This window comes from Salvelinus fontinalis, chromosome 8 (assembly GCF_029448725.1).
Source record: "Salvelinus fontinalis isolate EN_2023a chromosome 8, ASM2944872v1, whole genome shotgun sequence".
In the NCBI taxonomy this organism is placed as follows: domain Eukaryota; kingdom Metazoa; phylum Chordata; class Actinopteri; order Salmoniformes; family Salmonidae; genus Salvelinus; species Salvelinus fontinalis.
This window is the reverse complement of record NC_074672.1, coordinates 22,307,545-22,334,859: the sequence shown is the minus strand read 5'-3', so window position 1 is coordinate 22,334,859 and position 27,315 is coordinate 22,307,545. Positions and strand designations below refer to the sequence as shown.

Here is a 27,315-nt window from a genome sequence, read left to right as displayed (position 1 = left end):
CAACGTAATTCCTGTTCTAGAGCAGCGATGCTCGTTTAGGTTTCACCTCCAAAAAATTACGAATTGGGATTGGGGAGGAGTTATAGATATCTTTGACCGATGTCCCCACTTAGGGGATGCACAGTTGAGCACTACATCCCGAGGGGTCAGTGCTGATTGTACAGAGATTGTGACAGCTGGTTAAATGGCGTCCCTTGACAAGGCAAGAACAAGATGTATGTCAGGAGAAGTGCAGTATTATCAAAAGGAGAGTTATACTTGGAATATGGAGGAGGAATGCAGGGGAAAAGAGGCAGGAGGTCGTCAAAGAAAGAGAGGGAGGAATTACAAGGAGCTTGAGTCAGTGAAAAATGGCAGGGGAAAAAGGAGATGGTTTGTTAAAGAAGAATGGTAGAAAGTGTAAGGAGAGTGAGCTGAAAACAGGAGGAGAAATGGAAGTGAATGAGGTCAAAGTATAGGAGGTGGTAGGTGTGTTGAAGTTCCTGGAGCCCGAGGCTTGCACCAAGGGTCAGGATAAATGTGAGTCTGACAGTAGGAGGCAGTTAAGAAAGTAGGGGAATATGTGTCAAGGGGGAGGGGTCCTGAGAGGAGTGGTTTGAGTAGTAGATCTGTACCAGTACAGAGGGGTAGGCCAACAAGTGATTATATGTTTCAGAGAGATTGGAATTTTGCATTTATAGTAATGGTTATCAACGGTCCTGCAGGGATGGAACGTAAGTCACAGAAAATAGAGGTTGTGGTGGCAGCTGCAGAGGTATTTGGGAGTGCGAGACTTGACATCAGAAAAGTTACACGGTGTGTTAAGTGGTGGTGTCCCATCCTTTCAGGCTGTTGGCCTGAAGTAGGACTAAATAGATTGAAATAGTGGAGTAGGGTGAGTGTAGTAGATGGTAGGGTATTTGTTTGTTTTTTTAAAGAAAAAAATTAAGCAAAGTATAAGGGAGTTATACTCCAGTCTAGTAGGTGGCAGTAATGCAACATTTATTGGATGCAAACCGCTGTATAACCTCATCAAAGAATGGATTGGGAAGGAACGTAGAGGGATTTCTACGTGGAGTGGAGAAACATCAACAATTAGGGCATTAACAGCCGTGAGTGTAGGTAGCTAGCATGCCAACCTCATCTAGTTAGCTAATATTATCGTGTGTTGCCGTTTTTGTCCTGCTAGCTAGGCTATGGCTGGTTCTGGATTTATCATACGCATTTGGGGAAAACTTTGCCAGATGAAAAACAGTATCTTTCACTTCGCCATCTATTGTGATCTCCAAAGTTTTGGCATTTTCCATAAATTGCGGCCTCAAATCCGACATAGAAATAAGGAAGATGAAGCTCAGGTAATATGGATAATAGGGATGTAAGAATTCACTGATACGCATCGGTCCCAGGTTCAAAAAGACATGAGTGCATCGGTCCATTGGAGCCCAAACCAATCCAAATTAAGCATGCTTTGGTCAGAAAACCAATTCTAACATTATGAATCACGGTTTCACAAATGATTTTTTACTCATATTGTTCCTATTCTGAAAATACCGCTTATCTGTTGTGACTGAATTGATGCGTCCTCTCCTTCAGTTCAGTAGCCCTGCCTTTCCAACTTGTATGCATGTAACTGCCTATGACTGTTCGATAACAACAGTGCGCACACTGCGGGAGACAGCTGCTCGCGCCAACGAGAGGTAGGCCTATCCCTGTTCTAATAGCTATTCGTACATCTGCGCAACACTTTCAACATTCAGATGCTTTTAAAATGGCTTTTGTAATGTCAAATCCTAGGCTTTATTAGTTGAGTGACAACCAATGGAATTTGCTTGGTCATTGTCACCAAATGCGCTGTAGAAAATTGTGTTTTACAGTAGTTGTGTAGCCTACCGGAGTGGAAGCAACTCACATCCAACTGCTGATTGGGGTTTTCAATCATTGTATTTAGATTGTTCAGGATCACCATAATAAATAGTTTTGCTTTAACTTGTCAGTGTATTTGGTCATTTTTACATGAACTGTGTAATTTCATAAAGGACAGAAATATTTCTTGCGAGCAGTGCATGGTCGCATTCATTGGTCAGAGCAGGAGAAGCGCGCCATAAATTCCAAACGGTCTAAACCATTGGCTTTTGAGACTAGATTACAAATCCAAAGCTGCATTACATTAATTGTCTAAATGCCATTCTACTTTCTAAAGATAAATATTGACATAGTACTAGCTAAAAACATTTATCTACAAAAACGACAAGTTAATCAGTGGGTGATGGTGATTTCAGATAAAAATTGCCCCCACCCATGATAGTGGGTGGTAGATGCTCTGTCTGCCCTTTTGGTTCAGCTCAGGTGCACACATGCACAAACATGGCCACTCAGTTTAGAGAAGTAATTTCAGACAGATCCAGCTTAGAGGGCCATCCCATCATCAGCATATATTCATTTAAAATGACAAATGTTTTCATGCAAAACATTTGCGGATCGAATCATATCACATCAATTCGTACCCTTAAACTGAATCGCACCGAATCGTTTCAAACTAAAACATACCGTTCCTGTATCGGAACCCATATATCTAGATGCGTATCGAATCGTTCATGAAAGGAGAGATGCACATCCCTAATGGATAACTATTGAAAGGTTTAGAGACATGCGTTGTTCTACATTGTAATGGACACGGTGCAACCTTTGGTAGTTAGGCTGTTGGCAGGCCTCAGCTGCAGTACAGCGAAGTGAAATGATAGGCTGCAATGACTTTGCTCATGACATGTAACAACACCGAGAGCATCGGACACGAAACACCAATACAAATGTAACAACAGCTAAACAAAATAGATAAACAAGTTCCTTGAATTTTCTTTTGCTGGTGCCTTTTCATTATAGGACGGACACTTGTGGTTTCAAGCGGCACCAATCAAAGTAGTGCAGCGTCAAAACCACATATCTTGGGGTGATATTAGTTTGCACCCTTTATTTTAATTTGCTCCATGGCTCAGGCGGCCAATTCGACCCAAGGCTGTTTGTCTCAGCTCAGTTGCGGAGTGGAAGAACTCTGCAGCTGTTTCTGAATAATAAACAATGCCATGCTGGTGAGTGGTAACATTCAAATAAAATCCAGCAATGAAACCAAACGTTGTCTCAAAGGGAAACACACATCATTGACACAGATTTCCCACTTCAAACTCAAATATATACTTTGACAAAAAAAGTGACTTATTGACTTAAATCATTGTGCGACAAAAATGGTAAAGCTCCAGGCATTGTCTTTCAGTTAAAAAAAGGAATTTCTGCTGGTACTTTAAACCTCCTATGCTCCTTTGAGTCCCCTCTTTCAAAGTCACTGAGATCTCATGGTAGCCAACATAATGGACAACTGAGCATTTTTATACATGACCCAAAGTATGATGGGATGTTAATTGCTTAATTAACTCAGAAACCACACCTGTTTGGAAGCACCTGCTTTCAATATTTTCAATGGACACTTATATCCCTCACTAGCTTTAAGCACCAGCTGTCAGAGCAGCTCACAGATTACTGCACATAGCCCTATATCTATAATTTAGCCACTACCTCTTCCCCTACAGTATTTATTTATGTATACATTTTGCTCCTTTGCACCCCATTATTTCTATTTCACACATTCTTCCACTGCAAATCTACCATTTGTGTTTTACTTGCTATATTGTATTTACCTCGCCACCATGGCCTTTTTTTTGCCTTTACCTCCCTTATCTCACCTCATTTGCTCACATTGTATATAGACTTTTTTTTCTACTGTATTATTGACTGTATGTTTTGTTTATTCCATGTGTAACTCTGTGTTGTTGTATGTGTCGAATTGCTATGCTTTATCTTGGCCAGGTCGCAGTTGCAAATGAGATCTTGTTCTCAACTAGCCTACCTGGTTGAATAAAGGTGAAATAAAAATGTATTTAAAAAAATATATATAACTCAAGTGTTTCCCTTTATTTTGGCAGTTAACTTCAGCTACATGGAATCAAGTGTAACAGTGACTCTCCATTTTAATTTGTTTTAATCATGTTTAATGAAGTTCCTGTTAGCCAGAGCTGACCATGTACAATTAAGTCTGTGTCGGTCCTCATACTCATGTTCACAAAATGGATGTTTGGGGTATATTTGAAACTTGTTTGTTCTCAGTTTGAAGGACTCCAATGCTAGGATATCTGCACTGTTGAACTGGTACACAAACAGTACATCTCATTGATAAGACAGAGCATGCCCTGATGTCCTATGTGCAAAGTATACAGTCGTGGCCAAAGGTTTTGAGAATGACACAATATACATTTTCAAAGTTTGCTGCTTCAGTGTCTTTAGATGTTTTTGTCAGATGTTACTATGGAATACTGAAGTATAATTACAAGCATTTCATAAGTGTCAAAGGCTTTTATTGACATTACATGAAGTTGATGCAAAGAGTCAATATTTGCAGTGTTGACCCTTCTTTTTCAAGACCTCTGCAATCTGCCCTGGCATGCTGTCAATTAATTTCTGGGCCACATCCTGACTGATGGCAGCCCATTCTTGCATAATCAATGCTTGGAGTTTGTCAGAATATGTGGGTTTTTGTTTGTCCACCCGCCTCTTGAGGATTGACCACAAGTTCTCAATGGGATTAAGGTCTGGGGAGTTTCCTGGCCATGGACCCAAAATATCGATGTTTTGTTCCCCGAGCCACTTAGTTATCACTTTTGCCTTATGGCAAGGTGCTCCGTCATGCTGGAAAAGGCATTGTTCGTCACCAAACTGTTCATGGATGGTTGGGAGAAGTTGCTCTCGGAGGATGTGTTGGTACCATTCTTTATTCATGGCTGTGTTCTTAGGCAAAATTGTGAGTGAGCCCACTCCCATGACTGAGAAGCAACCCCACACATGAATGGTTTCAGGATGCTTTACTGTTGGCATAACACAGGACTGATGGTAGTGCTCACCTTGTCTTCTCCGGAAAAGCTTTTGTCCGGATGCCCCAAACAATCGGAAAGGGGATTCAGAGAAAATTACTTTACCCCAGTCCTCAGCAGTCCAATCCCTGTACCTTTTGCAGAATATCAGTCTGTCCCTGATGTTTTTTCCTGGTCCTTTTGTGGCAGTGCTGAAATGCAATGGCAGTGCTGAAATGCAATGTTTTTGGGGGATTCAGTTCATTTGCATGGCAAAGAGGGACTTTGCAATTAATCTGATCACTCTTCATAACATTCTGGAGTATATGCAAATTGCCATCATACAAACTGAGGCCGCAGACTTTGTGAAAATTAATATTTGTGTCATTGTCAAAACTTTTGGCCACGACTGTAGTGTGGACCCACAGCTTCATTCTTTGTAATGCGTTTCTAAATAGTTTACTTTGCCACGGGTAGCTGCATACACACCACAGCTACAGCTGAATCACTTGCCCATCGATTGAACTAAGCCAACAGTGTCGGTCCTGAACTATTTATGAGATTGGCCTGAGTACCAGTGCCTAAGATCCCACAACTCAGGTTCTGTCTGGAATGTGGATCCATATTGGAGGTAAAACATTAGTTAAAAAAATTTAAAATTAAAAAAGTATGAGGGACAATGGATAAGCTGTGATTGTCAGTGAAGCTGCTTGCCGCCGTGTACTACAGCAATCACCTCTTTCAAACACCTCAGATACCAAATCTCGGGTGATTATACTCGTCTCCAGTACAAAGCGGCAGCGAATGTGAATGAACTAAATGCAGGTCCAACATCCAGACAGTGGCAGCTTACTGTAGGTCGGTATGCTTATAGACCCAGAACAGGAAAGGGAGGATTAAGCTACCCAAAACCTTCCACGGACTCATCTTATAATAAACCCCACACTGTCAAACGGCATTACTGTACATCCTTGTATAAACTTGGTTTTACTCAACATTTCAACTTTGGAGGATGATTTTTTTTAAAGTGTGTTGAGAGATAGCCTCCTTGAGAAATCCTGTGAAGACAACTACCTACGTCACAAAAGATGAAATGAGAACGCTGTTGCGAAATCCTCCCGCTGTCGAACATAGTGGGCCGAATGGAGAACGCATTTCAAATCATTCCATTTTGAGTGTGTGACTTTCGATTAACGCCCAAATGAGAGCAGCTGATTGTCTATTAAATGTTTACATTCCCAGCGCCTCTGATTAGTTTTTTCAATTTGGAGACGGTGCTAAGTGGTTGAAGGATTACCTCCAGATTGCACTATGGGATTCTTTCAAATGGCTTTACTGAGGTGTTTTTCAGTCAAATATTTATATAAATTCAGCAGAAGATTACATTACAAAAGCTTTTAAAATGAGTTTGAACTAAGGTAAGCAAATGCATTACTGGATTAACAAAGGAACTGTCGGTAGTTTTATTTTTGTTAATCAGTTTTTATTTTTGTTTTCCGGTTTGATGTTTTGTTAGTTGATGTGCGGAAATCCTCAAAATATATTGGCCCGCCAAGTTACAACATCACATATATTGAGACGTGACATAGCTTGACAATGGGCCGCCTACTGCAAATAACAACAATGTTAACTGTATGAGAGAAACACTGGCCTGCGGTTTCCACTGTAGTCTTACCAGTAGGGGAGGGCGTAACCCCAGGGATGTTCTCATCTCCAGACACCAGCATGTTCTGGGGGAAGAGGTGCATGGCAGGGGCTAGAGCAGGGTGAGGCTTCAAGCTGCACACCAAATGAGCACCATCGATGGGCGTCAACAGCTTGTTCTCTACACAGACAGAAAAAACACACAAAAGGAATATTGATTAAAACAATGTGTTATCGCAAGAACTTTCATATTACTGGCAATGTCACCAGAGGACTTAATGTTCCGCCACTCTGTAAATTAATATATGATTCCAATCAGCTTAATAGGGGACATGGAGTATTGCCTGTCACGCGCTCCTCACAAACAACTGTCACTCGTCCTGCCGGTGTTAAATAGGCTGCTGTTCAATATCTAAATATTCTATTTGGCTGCCGAGACCCAGGTCCACGCTCCATCACGTTGGGGGGCTGTTTGCAGGTGAACCTGGGCATGTGGTTTGCGAAATGACAGCGTGGAAAAGCATTCCCTCGTCCCCGGAGAGGATATGAAAGAGGAGCGCGGGCGGCTGCTTAGGAAATGGCTCTGTGATGTGAGGGACGGGTTGACAAGTCGATTCTTCAAACAGTCATCCAATGAAAAACCCGGCCCCATGATGCTTTTCATCAACACACAGTCGACGGTGTTGAGCAACAACCTGAGAAAGGCTGCACAGTGAATTTCATGGGTTCTGTGTGTTCAGCAGTACATCCCAGGATCTCTGCCGTGGAATGAGTGGTAATCGCTCACTCTGACAGCTCTGATAATTACATCTTCAAAGGAGACAGTGATGATCATTAATCGAAGCTCTATTCACTCCCAGTGACCGCCTCTTTATCAGGTTGACAGTGATGATGTATTTGGGAAGCGCCTCCAAATAGGACATTTGGAAAGGTTAATAGGGTTAACTGATGACGGGTTGGTTTATATTCAATTCGATAATCAATGTAAACATGGGGGGGGCAGGTGGGAGTGACAGTGTGTTACACCTCCATGGCATCATACATCTCCCCTGAGTGGTACACTACATCACCAAAAGTATTAGGACACCCCTTCAAATTAGTGGATTTGGCTATTTCAGTACACACCCATTGCTGACAGGTGTATAAAATCAAGCACACAGCCATAAAATCTCCATAGACAAACATTGGCAGTAGAATGGCCTTACTGAAGAGCTCAATCAACATGGCACCGTCATAGGATGCCATCTTTCCAACAAGTCAGTTTGGCAAATTTCTGCCCTGCTAGAGCTGCCCCGGTCAACTGCAAGTGCTGTTATTGTGAAGTGGAAAATGTCTTGGAGCAACAGCGGCTCAGCAGCAAAGTGGTAGGCCACACAAGCTCACAGAACGGGACCGCCGAGTGCTTAAGCGCATAAAAATCGTCCGTCCTTGGATGCAAGACTCACTACCGAGTTCCAAACTGCCTCTGGAAGCAACGTTGGCACAATAACTATTCGTCAGGAGCTTCATGAAATGGGTTTCCATGGCCGATCAGCCGCACACAAGCCTAAGATCACCATGCCCAATGCCAAGCGTCAGCTGGAGGTTTGTATAGCTTGCCGACTCTGGAGCAGTGGAAACGCGTTCTCTGGAGTGATGAATCACGCTTCACCATCTGGCAGTCTGACAAACAAATCTGGGTTTGGCAGATGCCAGAAGAACGCTACCTGCCCCAATGCATAGTGCCAACTGTAAAGTTTGGTGTAGGAGGAATAATGGCCTGGGGTTCTTTTTCATGGTTCGGGCTAGGCCCCTTAGTTCCGGTGAAGGGAAATCTTAATGCTAAAGCATACAATTAAATTCTAGACAATGCTGTGCTTCTAAATTTGTGGCAAAAGTTTAGGGAAGGCCCTTTCCTGTTTCACCATGACATTGCCCCCGTGCACAAAGCGAGGTCCATACAGAAATGGTTTGTCGAGATCGGTGTGGAAGAACTTGACTGGCCTGCACAGAGCCCTGACCTCAAGCCCATTGAACACCTTTGGGATGACTAAGAATGCCAACTGCGAGCCAGCCATAATCGTCCAACATCAGTGCCCGACCTCACTAATGCTCGTGGCTGAATGGAAGCAAGTCCCCGCAGCAATGTTCCAACATCTAGTGGAAAGCCCTCCCAGAAGAGAGGAAGCTGTTATAGCAGCAAAGGGGGGACCAACTTCATATTAATGCCCATGATATTGGAATGAAATGTTCAACGAGCACTTTTGGTCGTGTAGTTTGTTTGATTAGGGCTCATTCAAACCTGGTATACAGTTGTTTCCTGTGTGACACCATTGTTGCGCAAATGTGCAGGTACGTTACTTTGGGTTAATTTCACATCCATCAATTCCATCTTTACGATGTGAAACTGTACTGGATGGATGTTCATTTAAAATGCTTTCACTGTGCAGTCATATTATAATTTTGTCTTTTCCAATCCCAGCAACAGGGCCCAGGGGTCCAACCATAGCTCCAAATGGAGGTTGGTACAATGTTGTAGGAGGGTAGGAGCCTTGGAGGATTAATTTCCAATATATGTCCACAATCCAATATATCTATATCAGCAGCAGGCAGCTTTAAGCCATTCCTATAGGCCTCAGAACCTTCAAAGCCAATGATAGGGATTTCAGAGTTAAAGCGGTGAAAAAAAGAGGAGGGATATATCCCTGTTTCCCCAAACCGTCTCACCCCAACCTTTAACTTCCTCTGACAGGCGGCTGCTCGCAAATTCACTTCATCAGGGGAAAACTGCTTAACTCAAAATGGTGCACTCAAATGTGATAAAAAAGTGAACAGAACACTCAAACATGGTTTGAGGACGTCATTGAAGCCACAGCTACACTTGCTGCGCGGCAATTTCAGCGTACGGCAGTGCTTTCATGGAAAACTGGCTCTTGCTGTAGTGGTAAAAAAAAAAAAATATGGAGGCGTAAAAATGAAACATTCAAAGCATCTAGCTAGCTGAACACAGATGGGCGCACAGGTGTCGAGATCTCTAACTTTTTCATCATTTATTTCATATTATTCATAATGCATCAAGCTTGCCTCTCTGACGCAGCACATGGATTAGGGACTCCAGAAATTCTTCAAGCAGACATCTTGGTACCTTCGTGTCAGGCGAGCAAACTTGGCAGGAGATGAAGCGGAGGTAAAAATGGAAAGGTAGATCAGCAGCATCAGAGGGCTGGTGGATTTCCACGGGTGACGGGGAAGAAACTGCGTAATAATCAAGATGAATACCAGATGGACTCCATGTGAAAAGAGGGGCTTTATGGGCAAAGTCAGACACTGTTGCATTGATTCAGGCTATTCAAAAGGAGAAACAAAATAGCAGATTCCGGTAGAGTAGCAATGATGGCTCAACCGAATCCTTTCAGTACAGTGGTCATTAAAACAACATATATTTTACATTTCAGCCCTATATTCCAACTCTGCATCGATTGAGTTTCGCAATGATGACAAGCTAAAACCCAAAGCACTTTCCAATACGTGGCAGCAGTGGATTTCAATACGGTAATGTGAACACAATGAAGTCTCACTGCACCAAGGAGCACTGTGCCATCTGGTTGCCCTCCATTTCCAGAGTGGGCCCCAGAGCAGCCCATTCTCCCCCCTCTCTTTCTCCCCCTCTGCCTCCCTTCCTTCTCATACTCTGCTTCCCTCCCGGTCAGTCTGGGATTGGGGCTTAGGTAAGCCATAAAGTAACCATCTCCTCCATGATCCCTCCACCCCCCAAGGTCAGTCAAGGAGAAGAGCTTCAGTGGGCCCCAGAGCGACCCCATATCTTCCTTCCCCACCCCCTTCTCTCGTTTCCCCAGGTGGCACCGGCAGAGGGGCTTAGGTGGCGGCTGGCCGGGGCTCGGCAGGAGAACACAGACTGAGGAGGCTGGCAAGCAGAGCAGCACAGAGGCTCCCTTGGTTGCCACGGTCCCTGTCCCCCCTCCTCCTGGCATTGAATAACCCCTACCCCAGGCACTCTACCTGGCATTCTGGGCACACACACGTGCAACGTGATCATGCACGCAGACGCAAACACACAGTGCTGATTTGGCAGGCTGACTGGAGGGGCCCCATGTGAAGAGCCCTGCACAGGCATGAATCTTAATGCACGAGCCCTATCCATGTCTGTGACGTTCAGGCCCTATCCTACCCAGGCCCGATTTCTTTTGACAAATTTAAGACCCGGCCCAAAAATCTGAAATAACTTCCTTCGTTAGTATCCATTAGCTACTCGTCTCGTTCTGTCCTCCCCCTCCCTGTGTGCTCTGCTACTGTGTGAGTATCCATAGCAACAGCCCCGCCTTGGCCTGCTCAATGACGAGAGATAACTGTTAACTAGCTACTTTTCGTCACATCTAAACTCCGGAAAAGTATTCTTTTCTGTGAAATCATTTCTTCTGTCGACTCTGACAATGTTGTGGTATTATATTTGATAAGGCTGAAGCACTTCTGACACCATGTTATGATCTTAGTAAGATATCACTGTAGGCTACTGCTCAGCAGAGCACGAGCAAATGGCTCAGATTCAAAATGTTAGTGTTCAATTTAGTGATACCCAAGACCTGCCCGTACACTAGTAATTGATGAAAAAAACTGTCCGTAACCTGATGTATAGTGTCGGGGCCGTCGGCCTCGGACCGGGTAGCAGAGCTCTACCCAGGTGTAGACTGTGCACTCCAGACCCGTCTTCCTGTATGTATGTCTGTCTGTCTCTATCGGGATGAGTAGATGATTAGGCAGGAGTGGAGGCTAGATTGAGGAGTACACACTAGAGGAGAAGTGAGAGGTCTACTGGAGGGCATTGGACTCAAAATCCTGGCTCAGTGGGAAGAAAATACCACAAGTAACTAATGTTGAAGCAATGCCTCTTTCGAACTCTCTTCATTTCACAGCACGTCCTCTTCGAGGTAAACAACACTTTTCTTCAAGTGTGAAGAAGACAATATGCTCTCTTCCAACGAATAGCAGATGAAGCTCTTCCTCAAGAGAACAGGACAATACACGATTGCTGGCCTTCGGCTCCAGAAATAAGTCTCCATTGTGAAAATTAATAGGGTTTCCTTTGTTTGGTCTTGTTATCCAAAGCAGCAAGGTAAACAGCTGTCCTCCTCCTGCCGTGTGTTTGAGGAAGAGAGATGCCTGAACATGAAAGCACGCATCGTCGACACGGCCTGAGTGAAAACAAAAAAAGCATCCTACCCCCCAACAGACACTATTTTAATAATTAAATGTACACAAAAGTCCATTTGAGAGAAAGATGCCTTTCCAATATTCATGTGACAAGATAGCAAACACTGCTCCTTTGGATTACAGATGTAGGATCTTAATTTGATCACACAGTTGCAGGAGAACCTTCCTGCAATACAGGATATTTAAAACTTTGTATATTTAAGGTTTAAAAAAAGCTTCTGAAGATTTCAATTTTCAGACTAGATTTTCCCTAAAAATTTAGCAACCCCTAAAAATATTTAATTTTAATCCACATTACTTTCCTGCTGTGGCAAACTGGCTCAAATTAAGATTCTACATCTGTATGTTGTTATTCATACATGAGCACAGGGGCTCCCAAACTTTTTGGGACCACGGCCCCATTTAGAGATTAAAAAATAATGCGACAACCACCATGTAAAAAAAGTTATGTAATCAATACACTGTTTCCTGTTTTTATTGAGGCTACGAGTATTACAAATCAGTCTGACCGTACTTTTGACAGCATTTCAATCTGAAGGAAGTATGGTTTGAAGTGACAAATGCATCAGAAAGGCATTGGGAAGTTCAGAAGATCATCATGCAATAATTTTGTATGATCTTCTGTATAATCAAATCAAATGTATTTATAAAGCCATTTTCTACATCAACAGATGTCACAAAGTGCTTATACAGAAACCCAGCCTCAAACCCCAATCAGCAAGCAATGCAGATGTAGATGCACAGTGGCTAGGAAAAAGTCCCTAGAAAGGCAGAAACCTAGGAAAGAACCAGGATCTGAGGAGTGGCCAGTCCTCTTCTGGCTGTGCCGGGTGGAGATTAGAAGAGTACATGGCCGTTAAGGCTAGATTGTTCTTCAAGATGTCCAAACATTTATACATGACCAGCAGGGTCAAATAATAATCACAGTGATTTTAGAGGGTGCAACAGGTATAAGAATGATTAATTCCCCCCCAGTCTGAGTGCCTATTCTTGTCCACTCTGTTCTAATGAGTTCTGTGCAGCTTATGGCATTGTAGAGGGAAACAGACACATGCGTGTTCCTGAGTCTTATCCTTCAGTGATGGGGTCATACTATTTTGTAGCTTAAACCGTTCAAAAGATAGAACCACTTTTGTAGTAAGAAAACAGAAATTGCTCTGTTTATTACAACCACATCTAGTGGCTACCGAGGTTATATGAACCAAGCATAAAAAACATTTTTTACAGTTTCTCTTGTGACCCCCTTTTCAAATCCGGTGACTCAACATGGGGTCACAATCGCTAGTTTGGGAAACACTGCATTAGTAAATTGTACTTGGCAATTCTTTGCATTACATTGGTATTATTCTGTCACTGTAAGGCCTTTTTTCATATTCATAGGAATGACATTCCTGAAGGGCCTGAAATTAGCTCAATAGCAACAGAGTGGCTGGTGAATGTTTTTGGAGCAAATGGTCCATTTCAGGCCACAGACTAAGTGTAGGCTATAATATGGAAGATACAGCATCTTCTTGTTGATAGTGTATACTGCACCCAGTGGAATAAAATGTTAACATTTTATTAAATATTGCACAGCTGAATAAGGTAGGCCTATTCTAACATGGTTCAAATTTAAGATTTGGTTAACACACGCTAAATTGTGTTCATTCCATTTGAATTGGCTGAGATGGTTGTGGCTCACTAGACTTACTAAATGTTAGGGTTGTGGTACCAGTATCGCAATATTTTTCCCATGGCAAAGATGAAAACACAAAGCAGACTAAACTCTTTGGTCCTTTAAAAACCTGCTGTATGTAAAATATTGTGTGCTATATCTTGGAAAATAAATAAATGTGACTCTGGATGACAACATAACGAGGTTTGTTTCCAATATTAGGGCTGTTTTCCTAAACAAGTTAAAAGCGCTTTGTGTTTTGTTTACTTGCCACGATACTAACAAGTATCGCGATAGTGGTATTGTCCCGGCCCGACTAAATATGATACATGTAATCAGACAGTGGCACCGCCTTTCCCAATTAAGAAAGCTTTGTCATTGGCACTCGGGCGCTGAGATCTTTATTAAACACAGCAGACAAAACACAGTGTAATTATAATCAACACAATTGGGGCCCACTACACTTGGATTAGAGTGTGTCTGCAAGGGTTCCTCGGAGACTCAATGTTGACATCAACTAGTTGAATTGAATTGCAAAGCGGACCGCAGCGTTTCTGAGGCGGTCATAAGATCTAGCTTAGTGTATCGCCTGTGTGTGTCAAATGGCATCCTATTCCCTTTATAGTGCACATCTGGACCAGGCCCCATAACAAGTAGTGCACTATAAAGGGAACAGGGTGCCATTTGAGACGCACACTTAGTGGTTGTTGAACAGTGCGCTGTTATAAGAGAGCATATAAAAGACACTTACGCTCTATAGGGTCCCTCACTAGTGGATGGAGTAGGGTCCTTGGTGTTCCGTGGTACAAACTTAGCCTAGGGACAACAACAAAAATGACGTTGAGAATCAATCAAGACAAGATGGACAAAGAGTGAATCACAATAGACACTGATACCTTTTCTTAGAATAGCTTATTGTGTGTCTATTATACGTTTTTCAGCTTTATCTGTGGATGTTAGATGACTAAGACAGGTGTTACATTAAACACAAAGTGCAAGGCACTTCTCTGTCTGTAAAGTCAGGCTATGTGCAAGAGGCAGGAGCATTGGAAAGTTCAAATCATTTGAACATGGCGCTTGGGCTCGGCGATATGGCCCAAAAATCATATCTGGATTTTTTCCAATTTATTGGCGATTCATGACATACAGTACCAGTCAAAAGTTTGGACACACCTACTCATTCCAGAGTTTTACTTTATTTTTACTATTTTCTACATTGTAGAATAACAGTGAAGACATCAAAACTATGAAATAACACATATGGAATTATGTAGTAACCAAATAAAGTGTTAAACAAATCTAAATATATTTTAGATTCTAAAAATAGCCACTATTTGCCTTGTTGGCAGCTTTGCACACTCTTGGCATTCTCTCAACCAGCATCATGAGGTAGTCACCTGGAATGTATTTCAATTAACAGGTGTACCTTGTTCAAAGTCAATTTGTGCAATTTCTTTCCTTCTTAACACACGCTAATCGGTTGTGACAAAGTAGGGGTGGTATACAGAAGCTAGCCCTATTTGGTAAAAGACCAAATCCATATTATGGCAAGAACAGCTGAAATAAGCAAAGAGAAACGACAATCCATCATTATTTTAAGACATAAAGGTCAGTCAATGCGGAAAATTGAGAATTTTTTCAGTTTCTTCAAGTGCAGTCGCAAAAACTATCAAACTGGCTCTTATGAAGACTGCCACAGGAAAGGAAGACCCAGAGTTACATCTGCTGAAGAGGATAAGTTCATTAGAGTTAACTGCACCCCAAATAAATGCTTCACAGAGTTCAAGTAACAGACACATCTCAACATCAACTGTTCAGAGGAGACTGCATAAATCAGTCCTTCATGGTCGAATTCCTGCAAAGAAACCACTACTAAAGGACACCAATAATAAGAAGAAACTTGCTTGGACCAAGAAACATGAGCAATGGACATTAGACTGGTGAAAATCTGTCCTTTGGTCCGATGAGACCAAAATGTAGATTTTTGGTTCTAACAGCCGTGTCTTTGTGAGACACAGAGTAGGTGAACGGATGATCTCCGCATGTGTGGTTCCCAAAGTGAAGCATGGAGGAGGAGGTGTGATGGTGTGCTTTGCTGGTGACACGGTCTGTGATTTATTTAGAATTCAAAAGGCACACTTAAACAGCATGGCTACCACAGCATTCTGCAGTGATACGCCAAACCATCTGGGTTGCTCTTAGAGGGACTATCATTTGTTTTTCAACAGTACAATGACCCAAAACACACTTCCAGGCTGTGTAAGGGCTATTTGACCAAGGAGAGATTGAGTGCTGCATCATAATCACCTGACCTGAACCCAAATTGGGATGAGTTGGACCGCAGAGTGAAGAAAAAGCAGCCAACAAGTTCTCAGCATGTGTAGGAACACCTTCAAAACTATTGGAAGAGCATTCCTCATGAAGCTGGTTGATAGAATGCCAAGAGTGTGCAAAGCTGCCATCAAGGTAAAGGGTGGCTACCTTGAAGAATCTAAAATATCAAATATATTTTGACATGTTTAACACTTTTTTGGTTACTACATGATACAAGTGTGTTATTTCATAGTGTTGATGTCTTCACTATTATTCTACAACGTAGAAAATAGTAAAAAATAAAGAAAACCCCTTGAATAAGTAGGTGTTTACGAACTTTTAACTGGTGCTCAAAATAAGCGTTGTACAATTAAAAGGTCAAATACACTGCATTTCAAACAGTCAGTAATAATCTAATGAATTCAGGACTTGTGAAGTTATACCTAGGCTATAACTACAAGCCTTCCACAACCATAAAGACCCACCAATAATTTAATTATTTTATCAAAATAGTTTAACCTGCTTTATTTGCAATAATCAATGATCTTGTTTTCAAGGTTGTCTATGAAAATGCCCTTTGTTGTTAAATTTAACTAGAACCATGCATAATGCACATTCACTAATAATGATTAACTTCTTGCCGTATGCATTAGACTACAGAAAATTAACACAGGTCTCACCAACAATCTCTGAAGTCCACGTGCTAGTGATTAGCCAGCTAATCTTTATATTTCAAGTTTAGCCAAAGCCCAACTTGGATCTATTTGCTAGCTAACAAGGCAGGACAGTGTAATTGTTATGAACACAGCCTTCTGTCGGTCTCCAACTGTTTGAACAGCATGTTGGCCTGTCCACTTTGTTCACATGTTGAAATCAAGTGGTCTACCTTATTTCTCAGAATGAGAACGAGTTGCCAATTCCTTATATAATTGTGTCTTATGCTTATTGCAAATTTATAAATAACAGACTAGACAGCTAGTATGACAGCCTGGCTAAAATGCTGCATGTGGTAACCCCAATGCCGTGCGTGACAAACGTAGCATTCATTTTCCAGAATCAATGTTCATTGATACTCTTGTTTTGGTGGTGTCTGCTCTGTGCACAATTTGAGTAGTTGAGACAAAAAAAGGGTATCGTTAGAAAAGGTACTTCTCCTCTATTACAGTAAAATAATTTCTCAATGTGTTTCAGTGTCCATATGACCCATTCTGTTGGATCAAACCTCAAATGCAAATAGCAAGTTGAAACCGCTTGTCGGAGAGGAAGATGTGATCTTTCAACTTTGTTGGCCTGAGGGGCATTGTGTCTGTGTAACCCAGAGGAAGGGGGCAAAGCAAAGAGTGAGCTAAAATCTGTCCAAAATAAGGCCAATGCGTTTCTATGGGGTTATTTTGGACCTAAGCTTATTGACTGCCTTTCCGCCTTTGGGACAACTCCCATTGTTAGGGCGGAGACGTGCATCTTGTCATTATATACAGATCTCTGTTGTAAATGGGAAGGTGCACATAGCACATAGGACCGAAAGAGACGAGACCAAAAATACAACAACACGAGAACAAGCAGACAACCACTCATAAAAAAGAAAAATAACAAAACCTTGATTCTCATTAAAACATACATTTAGAATGAATTAAATACGTGGCTCAGCCCTACTCGGAGCCCCCAAATACTCTCAGCACGTGACACTGATATAAATGCCACCCTTCAGAGCCTATGCTCCTCCTCCATAGGAAAACCAATGGCTGGCCCAATGCTGTTGATGCAAATGTAATGCGAAACTCTAAGGCTATTAGAGGTACAAGTATACAATAATAATACAAGTATTATACCTGTCGGGTTTAAGTGTTACACAACATTAAATAAACCTATTTCCTACAAGGAAAAGTACACTGGATTTTTTCTTCCCTCAATGACGGAAGGGGTCTTGATTCAGTATCAATCAATTCAGGAATCAAATATTTTTCTATTGTTAAATTTACATTTAAATTCATCTTTCTTCATGTGCTAAATTGATGGTGAATTGACCTCAACCCTGTAGTGGTCTAGACCACAGACTAACTACGAGTTGATAATCTCCCATGATAATCCTTCACATGGCTCTTGATGGGAAAATTCTGAGACTGTAATTAAGGTGTGTGTTGTGTATCGGGACATAGATAATCACCTTCTGTCCCCCTCGGTGGCCTGAGGTTCTGTCATGCTGGAGAAGAGGTGCAGGATGGTGAAGCCACACCCCAGTGCATGCTGGGAGCCGTCTGCCCTGGGCTGTAACGCCACCAGCTCCACCACGGCCACCACGCTTGGCAGACGCAGAGAGGTGTGGAGGTACACCACCTTCAATGGAACACACACAGGACAAGACATGATTGAATGAGTGAGTGCCAAGATCATTAGTATTGAGGTTAAACAGTGGGGTACGCAAAGAAAACAGACGGGCACAATTTATCATGAACTACAACACCACAAGGTAAAAGAAAAGTGAGCTAGTACCGAGAGATAAATGCATTTTGAGGACAGTTCAGTTAAATTTTTTAATAATCTATCACGGTTTTCGATTTAGTTTCAATAAAATAAAATAAAATACACAATTAAAAGTCCTATGATGGTATTAACCATCATTTATTATATAATATCAGTTGTGTATATTAGATTTGCTTTATTTGCTGACTTTATTTCATTCCAGGTCATCATCTCATCTCTATAAAGCTGCTGCCTATGCTGTCTGACAAAATCAATATTTTAGTAGTTCTTCAAAATAAATAAGGTATATTTTTGACTGCTAAATACCAACGATCAATCACTTCGATCATGCATTTTCAGGTAGAGATACCTCAAAGCAACTGCTCTCTATCCCTCTCGATCGTGCATTCTTCCGTCTCCCTCTCCATGTCTGCCCCACACTAAACTAACGTAGCAGGCGTAATAGAAACACACAGACCAGACAAGTAGTCCCGCAATGGATTACGGTCATTGTAATTAATTACCTCGGTTTCTGCGCTAAACTACTTTTCTGGTGACATGACATGCTTTGCTGGTGACACTGTCTGTGATTTATTTAGAATTCAAGGCACACTTAACCAGCATGGCTACCACAGCATTCTGCAGCGATACGCCATCCCATCTGGTTTGCTATTAGTGGGACTATAATTTGTTTTTCAATGACCCAACACACCTCCAGGATGTGTAAGGGCTATTTGACCAAGAAGGAGAGTGATGGAGTGCTGCATCAGATGATCTGGCCTCCACAATCACCTGACCTCAACCCAATTGAAATGGTTTGGGATGAGTTGGACCACAGAGTGAAGGAAAAGCAGCCAACAATTGCTCAGCATGTGGGAACTCCATCAAGACTGTTGGAAAAGCATTCTAGGTGAAGCTGGTTGAGAGAATGCCAAGAGTGTGCAAAGCTGTCATCAAGACAACTGGTGGCTACTTTGAAGAGTCTAAAATATATTTTTATTTGTTTGACACTTTTTTGGTTACCACATGATTCCATATGTGTTATTTCATAGTTTTGATGTCTTCACTATTATTCTACAATGTAGAAAATAGTAAAGAAAAACCCTTGAATGAGTAGGTGTGGCCAAACTTTTGACTGGTACTCTATGTTGAATATTGGCCTGTTGGAAAGTACAACCCCCTACTACAATCGCACAGTTCGGTCTTGATCTGATTTATTTCTAGAGAAAGCGAGTGTTCATCTCAAAGTTAACTGAATGACTGACACATTGAGATACAGATGAGCTACATATTACATTCAGGTACTTATGATAAATGTAGGTATTATTGCACTTGATGTGAAGGAACAGAAACATACACTTTCAAAGAGAAAGAGCCGTGGATGTGAAGAATATGTACGAAGTGGGTGAAGAAGATATCAGAAAATCACACCTTTATTTTCAAGCAAAGAGGTAGCCAAAGTCCTCACATTCATCTTGATAATAACAAGTATTTTCAATAGCTTAATGCAGTTAGTATGGGGTGATTCTTTCTCATGAAAACATGTGTTCTTTTATATTCGTCCTTTTTGGTGAAATTCTCTCTGGGTATGCCAGTGCAGTCTGTCTCCAGGTATTTCCCTGGTTTGTAAATGAGAGCTAAACATACACCCAGGGTTGCAGAGATCCTATCTCAGTGGGGGGAGGTGAGCATCAAATATAGCATCCTAATAAAGAAGGATTTTCACAGGTACACCCCCTGGTAAGACAGGGGCTTTTTGGAAATTCTCACTTAACTTCAAATTTGTGGATTCGGCTATTTCAGCCACACCCGTTGCTGACAGGTGTATAAAATCGAGCGCACAGCCATGCCATTCTCCAAAGACAAACATTGGCAGTAGACTTTCAACATGGCACCGTAATAGGATGCCACCTTTCCTGCCCCGGTCAACTGTAAGTGTTGTTATTGTGAAGTGGAAACATCTAGGAGCAACAATGGCTCAGCCGTGAAGTGATAGAGCACACAAGCTCACAGAGCAGGACCGGCGAGTGCTGAAGCGCTTAGTGCGTAAAAATCGTCTGTCCTCAGTTACAACACTCACTACAGAGGTTCAAACTGCATCTGGAAGCAATGTCAGTACAAGAACAGAGCTTCATGAAATGGGTTTCCATGGCCAAGCAGCTGCTCTCTCAAGCCTAAAATCACAAAGCTCATTGCCAAGTGTCGGCTAGAGTGGTGTAAAGCTCGCCACCATTGGACTCTGGAGCAGTGGAAACGTGTTCTATGGAGTGATGAATCAGGCTTCATCATCTGGCATGAATCTGACAGACGAATCTGGGTTTGGCGGATGCCAGGAGAACGCTAACTGCCCGAATGCATAGTGCCAACTGTAAAGTTTGGTGGAGGAGGAATGATGGTTGGGTGCTGTTTTTCAGGGTTCGGGCTAGGCCCCTTATTTCGTGTGAAGGGACATCTTAACGCTACAGCATACAATGACATTCTAGACAATTCTGTGCTTCCACCTTTGTTACAACAGTTTGGGGAAGGCCCTTTCAGCCTAGTGGTTAAAGCGTTGGGCCAGTAACTGAAAGGTTGCTGGATCAAATCCCCGAGCTGACAAGGTAAAAATCTGTCGTTCTGCCCCTGAACAAGGCAGTTAACCCACTGTTCCCCGTGCGCCGATGACGTGGATGTCGATTAAGGCAGCCCCCCGCACATCTCTGATTCAGGGGTGGGTTAAATGCGGAAGACACGTTTCATTTGAAGGCATTCAGTTGTACAAATGACTAGGTATCCCCCTTTCCTCTTTCAGCATGACAATGCCCCGTGCACAAAGCAAAGTCCATACAGAAATGGCTTGTCGAGATCAGTGTGGAAGAACTTGACTGGCCTGGACAAAGCCCTGACCTCAACCCCATCGAACACCGTTGGGATGAATTGGAACGCAGACTGCGAGCCAGGCCTAATTGCTCAATATCAGTGCCCGACCTCACTAATCCTCTTGTTGCTGAATGGAAGCAAGTCCCTGCAGCAATGTTCCAACATCTAGTGGAAAGCCTTCCCAGAAGAGTGGAGGCTGTTACAGTAGCAAAGGGGGGAGCAACTCCATATTAATGCCCATGATTTTGGAATGAGATGTTTGATGAGCAGGTGTCCAAATACTTTCGTCATGTATTGTATTTCCCGAAAGAGCATTGCTAGCCTATGCCTTCATAACAAATTAGACTAGGAGAATAATAATACAGGTTAAAATAACCATCTTCGATGCCACACACAGCCTATAGTCTATATTTGCATTGCTTTAAATGTACAGCATGAGAGTTAAGCATGGTAAATTAGCCAACACATTCTATGATCTATTGGTCCCGTAAGCCTGTTTGTTTCTAACATTCAGAACAGGAAAAAATGTAATTGAGTGAAAGACGACAAGAGGTGAGCAAGCTTGAAATACAGAGGCAATTTCTGATGACCCCCCTGCCTCAGCCTGTTCCTTTTACTCTGTCGGCTGCTCCGAGTAGGCGGAGATGTATTCAAATTTTAAACCACAGGGGCATCGCATTTTACCCACATCAATCTTTTATCTTCGCCATTGAGTGCACAACATGTTTTAACTCAAAATCACCTCCTGGACGTTTTTCAAATGCAGCTGCATAAAAATGGAGAGAAGTGAGAGGTAAAAAAAAAAAAAAAGGAAAGAGAGGTTGGCTTGTCAGCCAGGCCTTTGCTATTCGGAGGACAGCATCAAGTACATTGTGCCTCGTAGTTTAAAGATCTCGACTTGGTACATGATTCATCATTAACACATTATGCACTTGACCTTGTCAAGAACAATTCAATGATCCAGAAAGTGATGGCTGACAATGTCTTAGAATTCTGCATGGCTGACTCTGAATTAGTATGGAGAAATCCAATACTAAAACACTATGGAAAAGTCAGATTAGAAATTATGTAGGACAGAAAATGAGTTTGGGGGTGCATGAATTGAAATAGATATTTTTAAAATGGTAATCTTGTCTCGTTCTAGAATGGCCATCGTGCACAGCTTCCGTGCGTGTATGTGTGCGTCGAAAGCTCAGAGAAATGTGTTGGCAAACACAAAAACCGGCTAGGCTTAGGAAATGTAACCCCCCCAAAGAATGTATTTAATTCAATATCCATTTATTGAAAACTTTCCCTCTACTTGGTTTGAATAAACAGAGTTGTAGGAATCGATATTTCCTATAATGTTTACTCAAGTTTACTCCCCTGCGATAATACTGATTTGAATTGTGGTGGACATGGTTCTGAACATGGATTTCCAATTCAAAGACGGAGTCCTCCTTTGTCTAGAGCTTCTCTTTGATTCTCCTCCAAATTGATTCCCTTCCAATTCCTCTAAATTCAACTGCTCTTATTCAAATAGCCTTTCTCAATTTGCAGGGATTCCAATACCTGGAGGACAGAGTAACAAGCAAACGCAAACTCTAACATGATTGAGATCTTAAACAAAAGAAGGGTATCAACGGGTGCCATGTAACTTTGACCCCTTCAAACAAAAAGGCAGTTTTCCAATCCCAACATCATCATTCGTCAGAATATTCTTCACTATACATCTATAGGCTATTATTGTGAGGGGCAGGCCACACATCCACCATCAAATAGCAGATGCTGACACTTGAATTACATTCTAATTGACTTCAGTGAAACTTCAAATCACTAACCATAGAATTAGAATACTAGACATTAACCTTCTTATGATGGAATAAAGGTCAGACATTTTGGTCAGGGAGTTGGTCAACCATGGTTTGCCAGTGCTGTGGTAAGATATGTAAAGTTACCATCTAGTTTTACACTGAATTGAGTTGTGGAGCATGATTTAGCTCTTGCAAAGCAGTTACATTTAGTCAAAGTTAAATGTAGTAAAATAATTGTTATGATTACTTTGATATACTAATATATCAACCTTATTACTGTAGGGCAGTTAAATCAAATTTCATCAGAAATAACTACACTCGGATTACTACACTTTTATACACTCTCCTACTAGAATACCACAGTATATGACAACTGTAGTGATAGAGCACAGAAGACAACTGAGGCATTGTTGAAGTTTTAAATAATTAAAACACTATTTTTCACAACATATTTTGACTAAGGTGGGGGGGGGGGTCGCTCTCAAAAATCACACTTTTAAAGATCGCTTGCCATTTCATGGTTGCAAAAAATTCTAATAATGCGCTTAATTTCAGTTTGTGACAAAACAAGCAAGTATAGTGTAGAGGATCATTGTACCATCTAAACCGCCATGAAATACACTACATGGCCAAAAGTATGCTCGTCGAACATCTCATTACAAAATCATGGGCATTTATATGGAGTTGGCAAACAATGCAACCGAGGACAGACTATTTTTAATCCCTACGCGCTTCAGCACTCGGCGGTCCCATTCTGTGAGCTTGTGTGGCCTACCACTTTGCGGCTGAGCCGTTGTTGCTCCTAGATGTTTCCACTTCCACATTTGCTGAACTGACTTGTTGGAAAGGTGGCATCCTATGACGGTGCCATGTTCCAAGTCACTGAGCTCTTCAGTAAGGCCATTCTACTGCCAATGCTTGTCTATGGAGATTGAAGGGGTGTCCACATACACTACATAGCCAAAAGTATATTTTCCATAACCCAAAATATTGTACTTTTCAGGTTGTGTACAAAACTGAAAGTAAAAGGTGCAAAAAGTAAACTTCATAACAGAAAGCATAGAACAAATCATAGCGCACATAGAACAGATCTACCGCTTCTTAGACTTGCTTCAATGACAATTACAGATCTATAAAAAACGGTGAATTCGTTTGGGTTGCACAAAAAGTTATATATTGCAGGTTTTAAAAAATTAAATAAAGATTGGTCCACAACAATGCTTAAACCACATCAGGAGACCACTTTTAAGGTCTGGAAAAAAATAGAACACTTTTGGATTTATGGGTGTAGTGATCTTTTAGATGAAGTGCAACAATGTTCCTGTAGCGCTCATGTGATTGAAGAGTTAGCAAAACAAATTTCCATTTGATGCAATTTATAATGACATCATTCTGCCAGGTAGGCATGGGCTACTTTTGTAGGTTTTTGGGAAAGCCTTTCCATGTCTACCAGAATAAGTTTATCATTAGCGTTATCGCTAACAGCTACACATGTGCGAGCACTGCACACACACAGACAGGGGCACTCCTGTGCCGTTTCAAAAAGTTGCAGGAAAATACAAAACACTGATGCTTACTGACTAAACGGAATAGGCTACAGAAATGTCTGAACTACAGTTGTGTGTGAAAACTGAAATAAGTTCACACACACACACACAACCAAACTGAAATAAGTTTTCCCCTTTAGCCTACTTATCAGATTAATATACTGTGTTGTTATTAGGGGTGTGACAACCTGGCTATACTTCTAATCGTATACATAAATTGACAGATGATAATCGTGATCGGAATAAACGGATGTGTTTATTATGCCTAAGTAGATGTTATCAAAATATGTATCTCCCTGCAGGGTTACAGTCCAAAAAAGCTGCAGATTAGGAGCAGAGCGCTTGGAGGTGTCTGTGTGTCATGTCCTCAAAACTTGCAGCGGCCAGACAAGTTTGCTGTAACTCAGAATGCACATTAACGTTTCTTCCTAATTTCTATGTTGTGTAATAATTTTTAAAAAGACAGGAAGCGAAGTGTTTGCAATGACATCTTCAGTATGCATTGTGTGATTTTAACCAATTATGAGTAGGCCTTACGTGGAAACACTTATTTTCCTCTATCTTTTTACCTACAAAAAAAATAGTATAGAAATCTGCCCATCACATATGTTGATGTTGGGGTGGTGCTGGAGATGATGTATATGAAGCAGGGAAAAAATAACATTTTGAATTAAAACAGTGTAAAAGTAGCATGCTAAAAAATAACTAGATGGTAACATTACATGAAGTAAAGTTGTTGAATTCAGAAAGTATTCAGACCCCTTCACTTTCTCCACATTTTGTTACATTATAGCCTTATTCTAAAATGGATTAAATAAAACATTTTCCTCAATGTGCACAATACCCCATAATGACAATGTGCACAATACCCCATAATGACAATGTGCACAATACCCCATAATGACAATGTACACAATACCCCATAATGACAATGTACACAATACCCCATAATGACAATGTACACAATACCCCATAATGACAATGTACACAATACCCCATAATGGCAATGTACACAATACCCCATAATGGCAATGTACACAATACCCCATAATGACAATGTACACAATACCCCATAATGACAAAGCGGAAAAAAGGTTTAGACCTTTTTGCAATTTTATTGAAAAAAAAAAAAACTGAAATACCCTATTTACATAAGTATTCAGAACCTTTGGTTTTCAGTAGAGCTCCGAGACAAGATTGTGGCAAGGCACAGATCTGAGGAAGGGTACCGAAACATTTCTGCAGCATTGAAGGTTCCCAAGAACACAGTGGCCTCCAACATTCTTAAATGGAAGAAGTTTGGAACCACCAAGACTCTTCCTAGAGCTGGCCACCCGGCCAAACTGAGCAATCGGGGGAGAAGGGCCTTGGTCTGGAAGGTGACCAAGAACCTGATGCTCACTCTGACAGAGCTCCAGAGTTTTTCTGTAGAGATGGGAGAACCTTCCAGAAGGACAACAATCTCTGCAGCACCACCAATCAGGCCTTTATGATAGAGTGGCCAGATGGAAGCCTATCCTCAGTAAAAGGCACATGAGAGCCCACTTAGAGTTTGCCAAAAGGCACTTAAAGGACTCTCAGACCATGAGAAACAAAATTATCTGGTCTGATGAAACCAAGATGGAAATCTTTGGCATGTATGCCAAGAGTCACGTCTGGAGGAAACCAAGCACCGCTCATCACCTGGCCAATACCACCCCTACGGTGAAGCATGGTGGTGATAGCATCATGCTGTGGGGATGTTTTTCAAGGGACATGGACTGGGAGACTAGTCAGGATTGAGGAAAAGATGAACGGAGCAAAGTAAAGAGAGATCCTTGATGAAAACCTGCTCCAGAGCGCTCAGAACTTCAGATTGGGGCCAAGGTTCACCTTCCAACAGGACAACAACCCTAAGCACACAGCCAAGACAACGCAAGAGTGGCTTTGGGGCAAGTCTCTGAATGTCCTTGAGTGACCCAGCCAGAGCCTAGACATGAACCCCATCTAACATCTCTGGAGTGACCTTAAAATAGCTGTGCAGCCATCCCCATCCAACCTGACAGAGCTTGAGAGAATCTGCGAACCTCCCCAAATACAGGTGTGCCAAGCTTGTACCATCATACCCAAGAAAACTCAAAGCTATAATCGCTGCCAAAGGAGCTTCAACAAAGTACTGAGTAAACGGTCTGAATAGTTACAGTTGAAGTCGGAAGTTTACATACGCCTTAGCCAAATATATTTAAACTCAGTTTTTCACAATTCCTGACATTTAATCATAGTAACAATTCCCTGTCTTAGGTCAGTTAGGATCACCTCTTTATTTTAAGAATGTGAAATGTCAGCAAAATAGTAGAGAGAATGATTTATTTCAGCTTTTATTTATTTTATCACATTCCCAGTGGGTCAGAAGTTTACATACAATCAATTAGTATTTGGTAGCATTGCCTTTCAATTGTTTAACTTGGGTCAAACGTTTTGGGTTGCCTTCCACAAGCCTCCCACAATAAGTTGAGTGAATTTTGGCCCATTCCTCCTGACAGAGCTGTTGTAACTGAGTCAGATTTGTAGGCCTCCTTACTCGCACGCGCTTTTTCAGTTCTGCACACAAATTCTCTATAGGACTGAGGTCAGGGCTTTGTGATGGCCACTCCAATACCTTGACTTTGTTGTCCTTAAGCCATTTTGCCACAACTTTGGAAGTATGCTTGGGGTCATTGTCCATTTGGAAGACCCATTTGTGACCAAGCTTTAACTTCCTGACTGATGTCTTGAGATGTTGCTTCAATATACATTAATTTTCCCACCTCATGATGCCATCGATTTTGTGAAGTGCATCAGTACCTCCTGCAGCAAAGCACCCCCACAACATGTTGCTACCACCCTCGTGCTTCACGGTTGGGATGGTGTTCTTCGGCTTGCAAGCATCCCCCTTTTTCCTCCAAACATAACGATGGTCATTATGGCCAAGCGGTTCTATTTTT

At 41.8% G+C, this 27,315-nt stretch overlaps 1 protein-coding gene across 2 annotated transcripts in view; it reads right to left on the bottom strand.

Moving 5' to 3' along the window:
- The window catches only part of nphp4 (nephronophthisis 4), a 208,250-nt gene that overhangs the window by 148,837 nt on the left and 32,098 nt on the right, over window positions 1–27,315 (bottom strand). For both annotated transcript variants that reach the window (XM_055931730.1, XM_055931731.1), the window contains exons 3-5: window positions 17,858–18,027; window positions 14,132–14,196; window positions 6,550–6,699 (exon numbers count right to left, since the gene is read on the bottom strand). In XM_055931730.1, coding sequence (XP_055787705.1) covers window positions 6,550–6,699; window positions 14,132–14,196; window positions 17,858–18,027 — 385 coding nt within the window. The remainder of the gene's footprint in view (window positions 1–6,549; window positions 6,700–14,131; window positions 14,197–17,857; window positions 18,028–27,315) is intronic.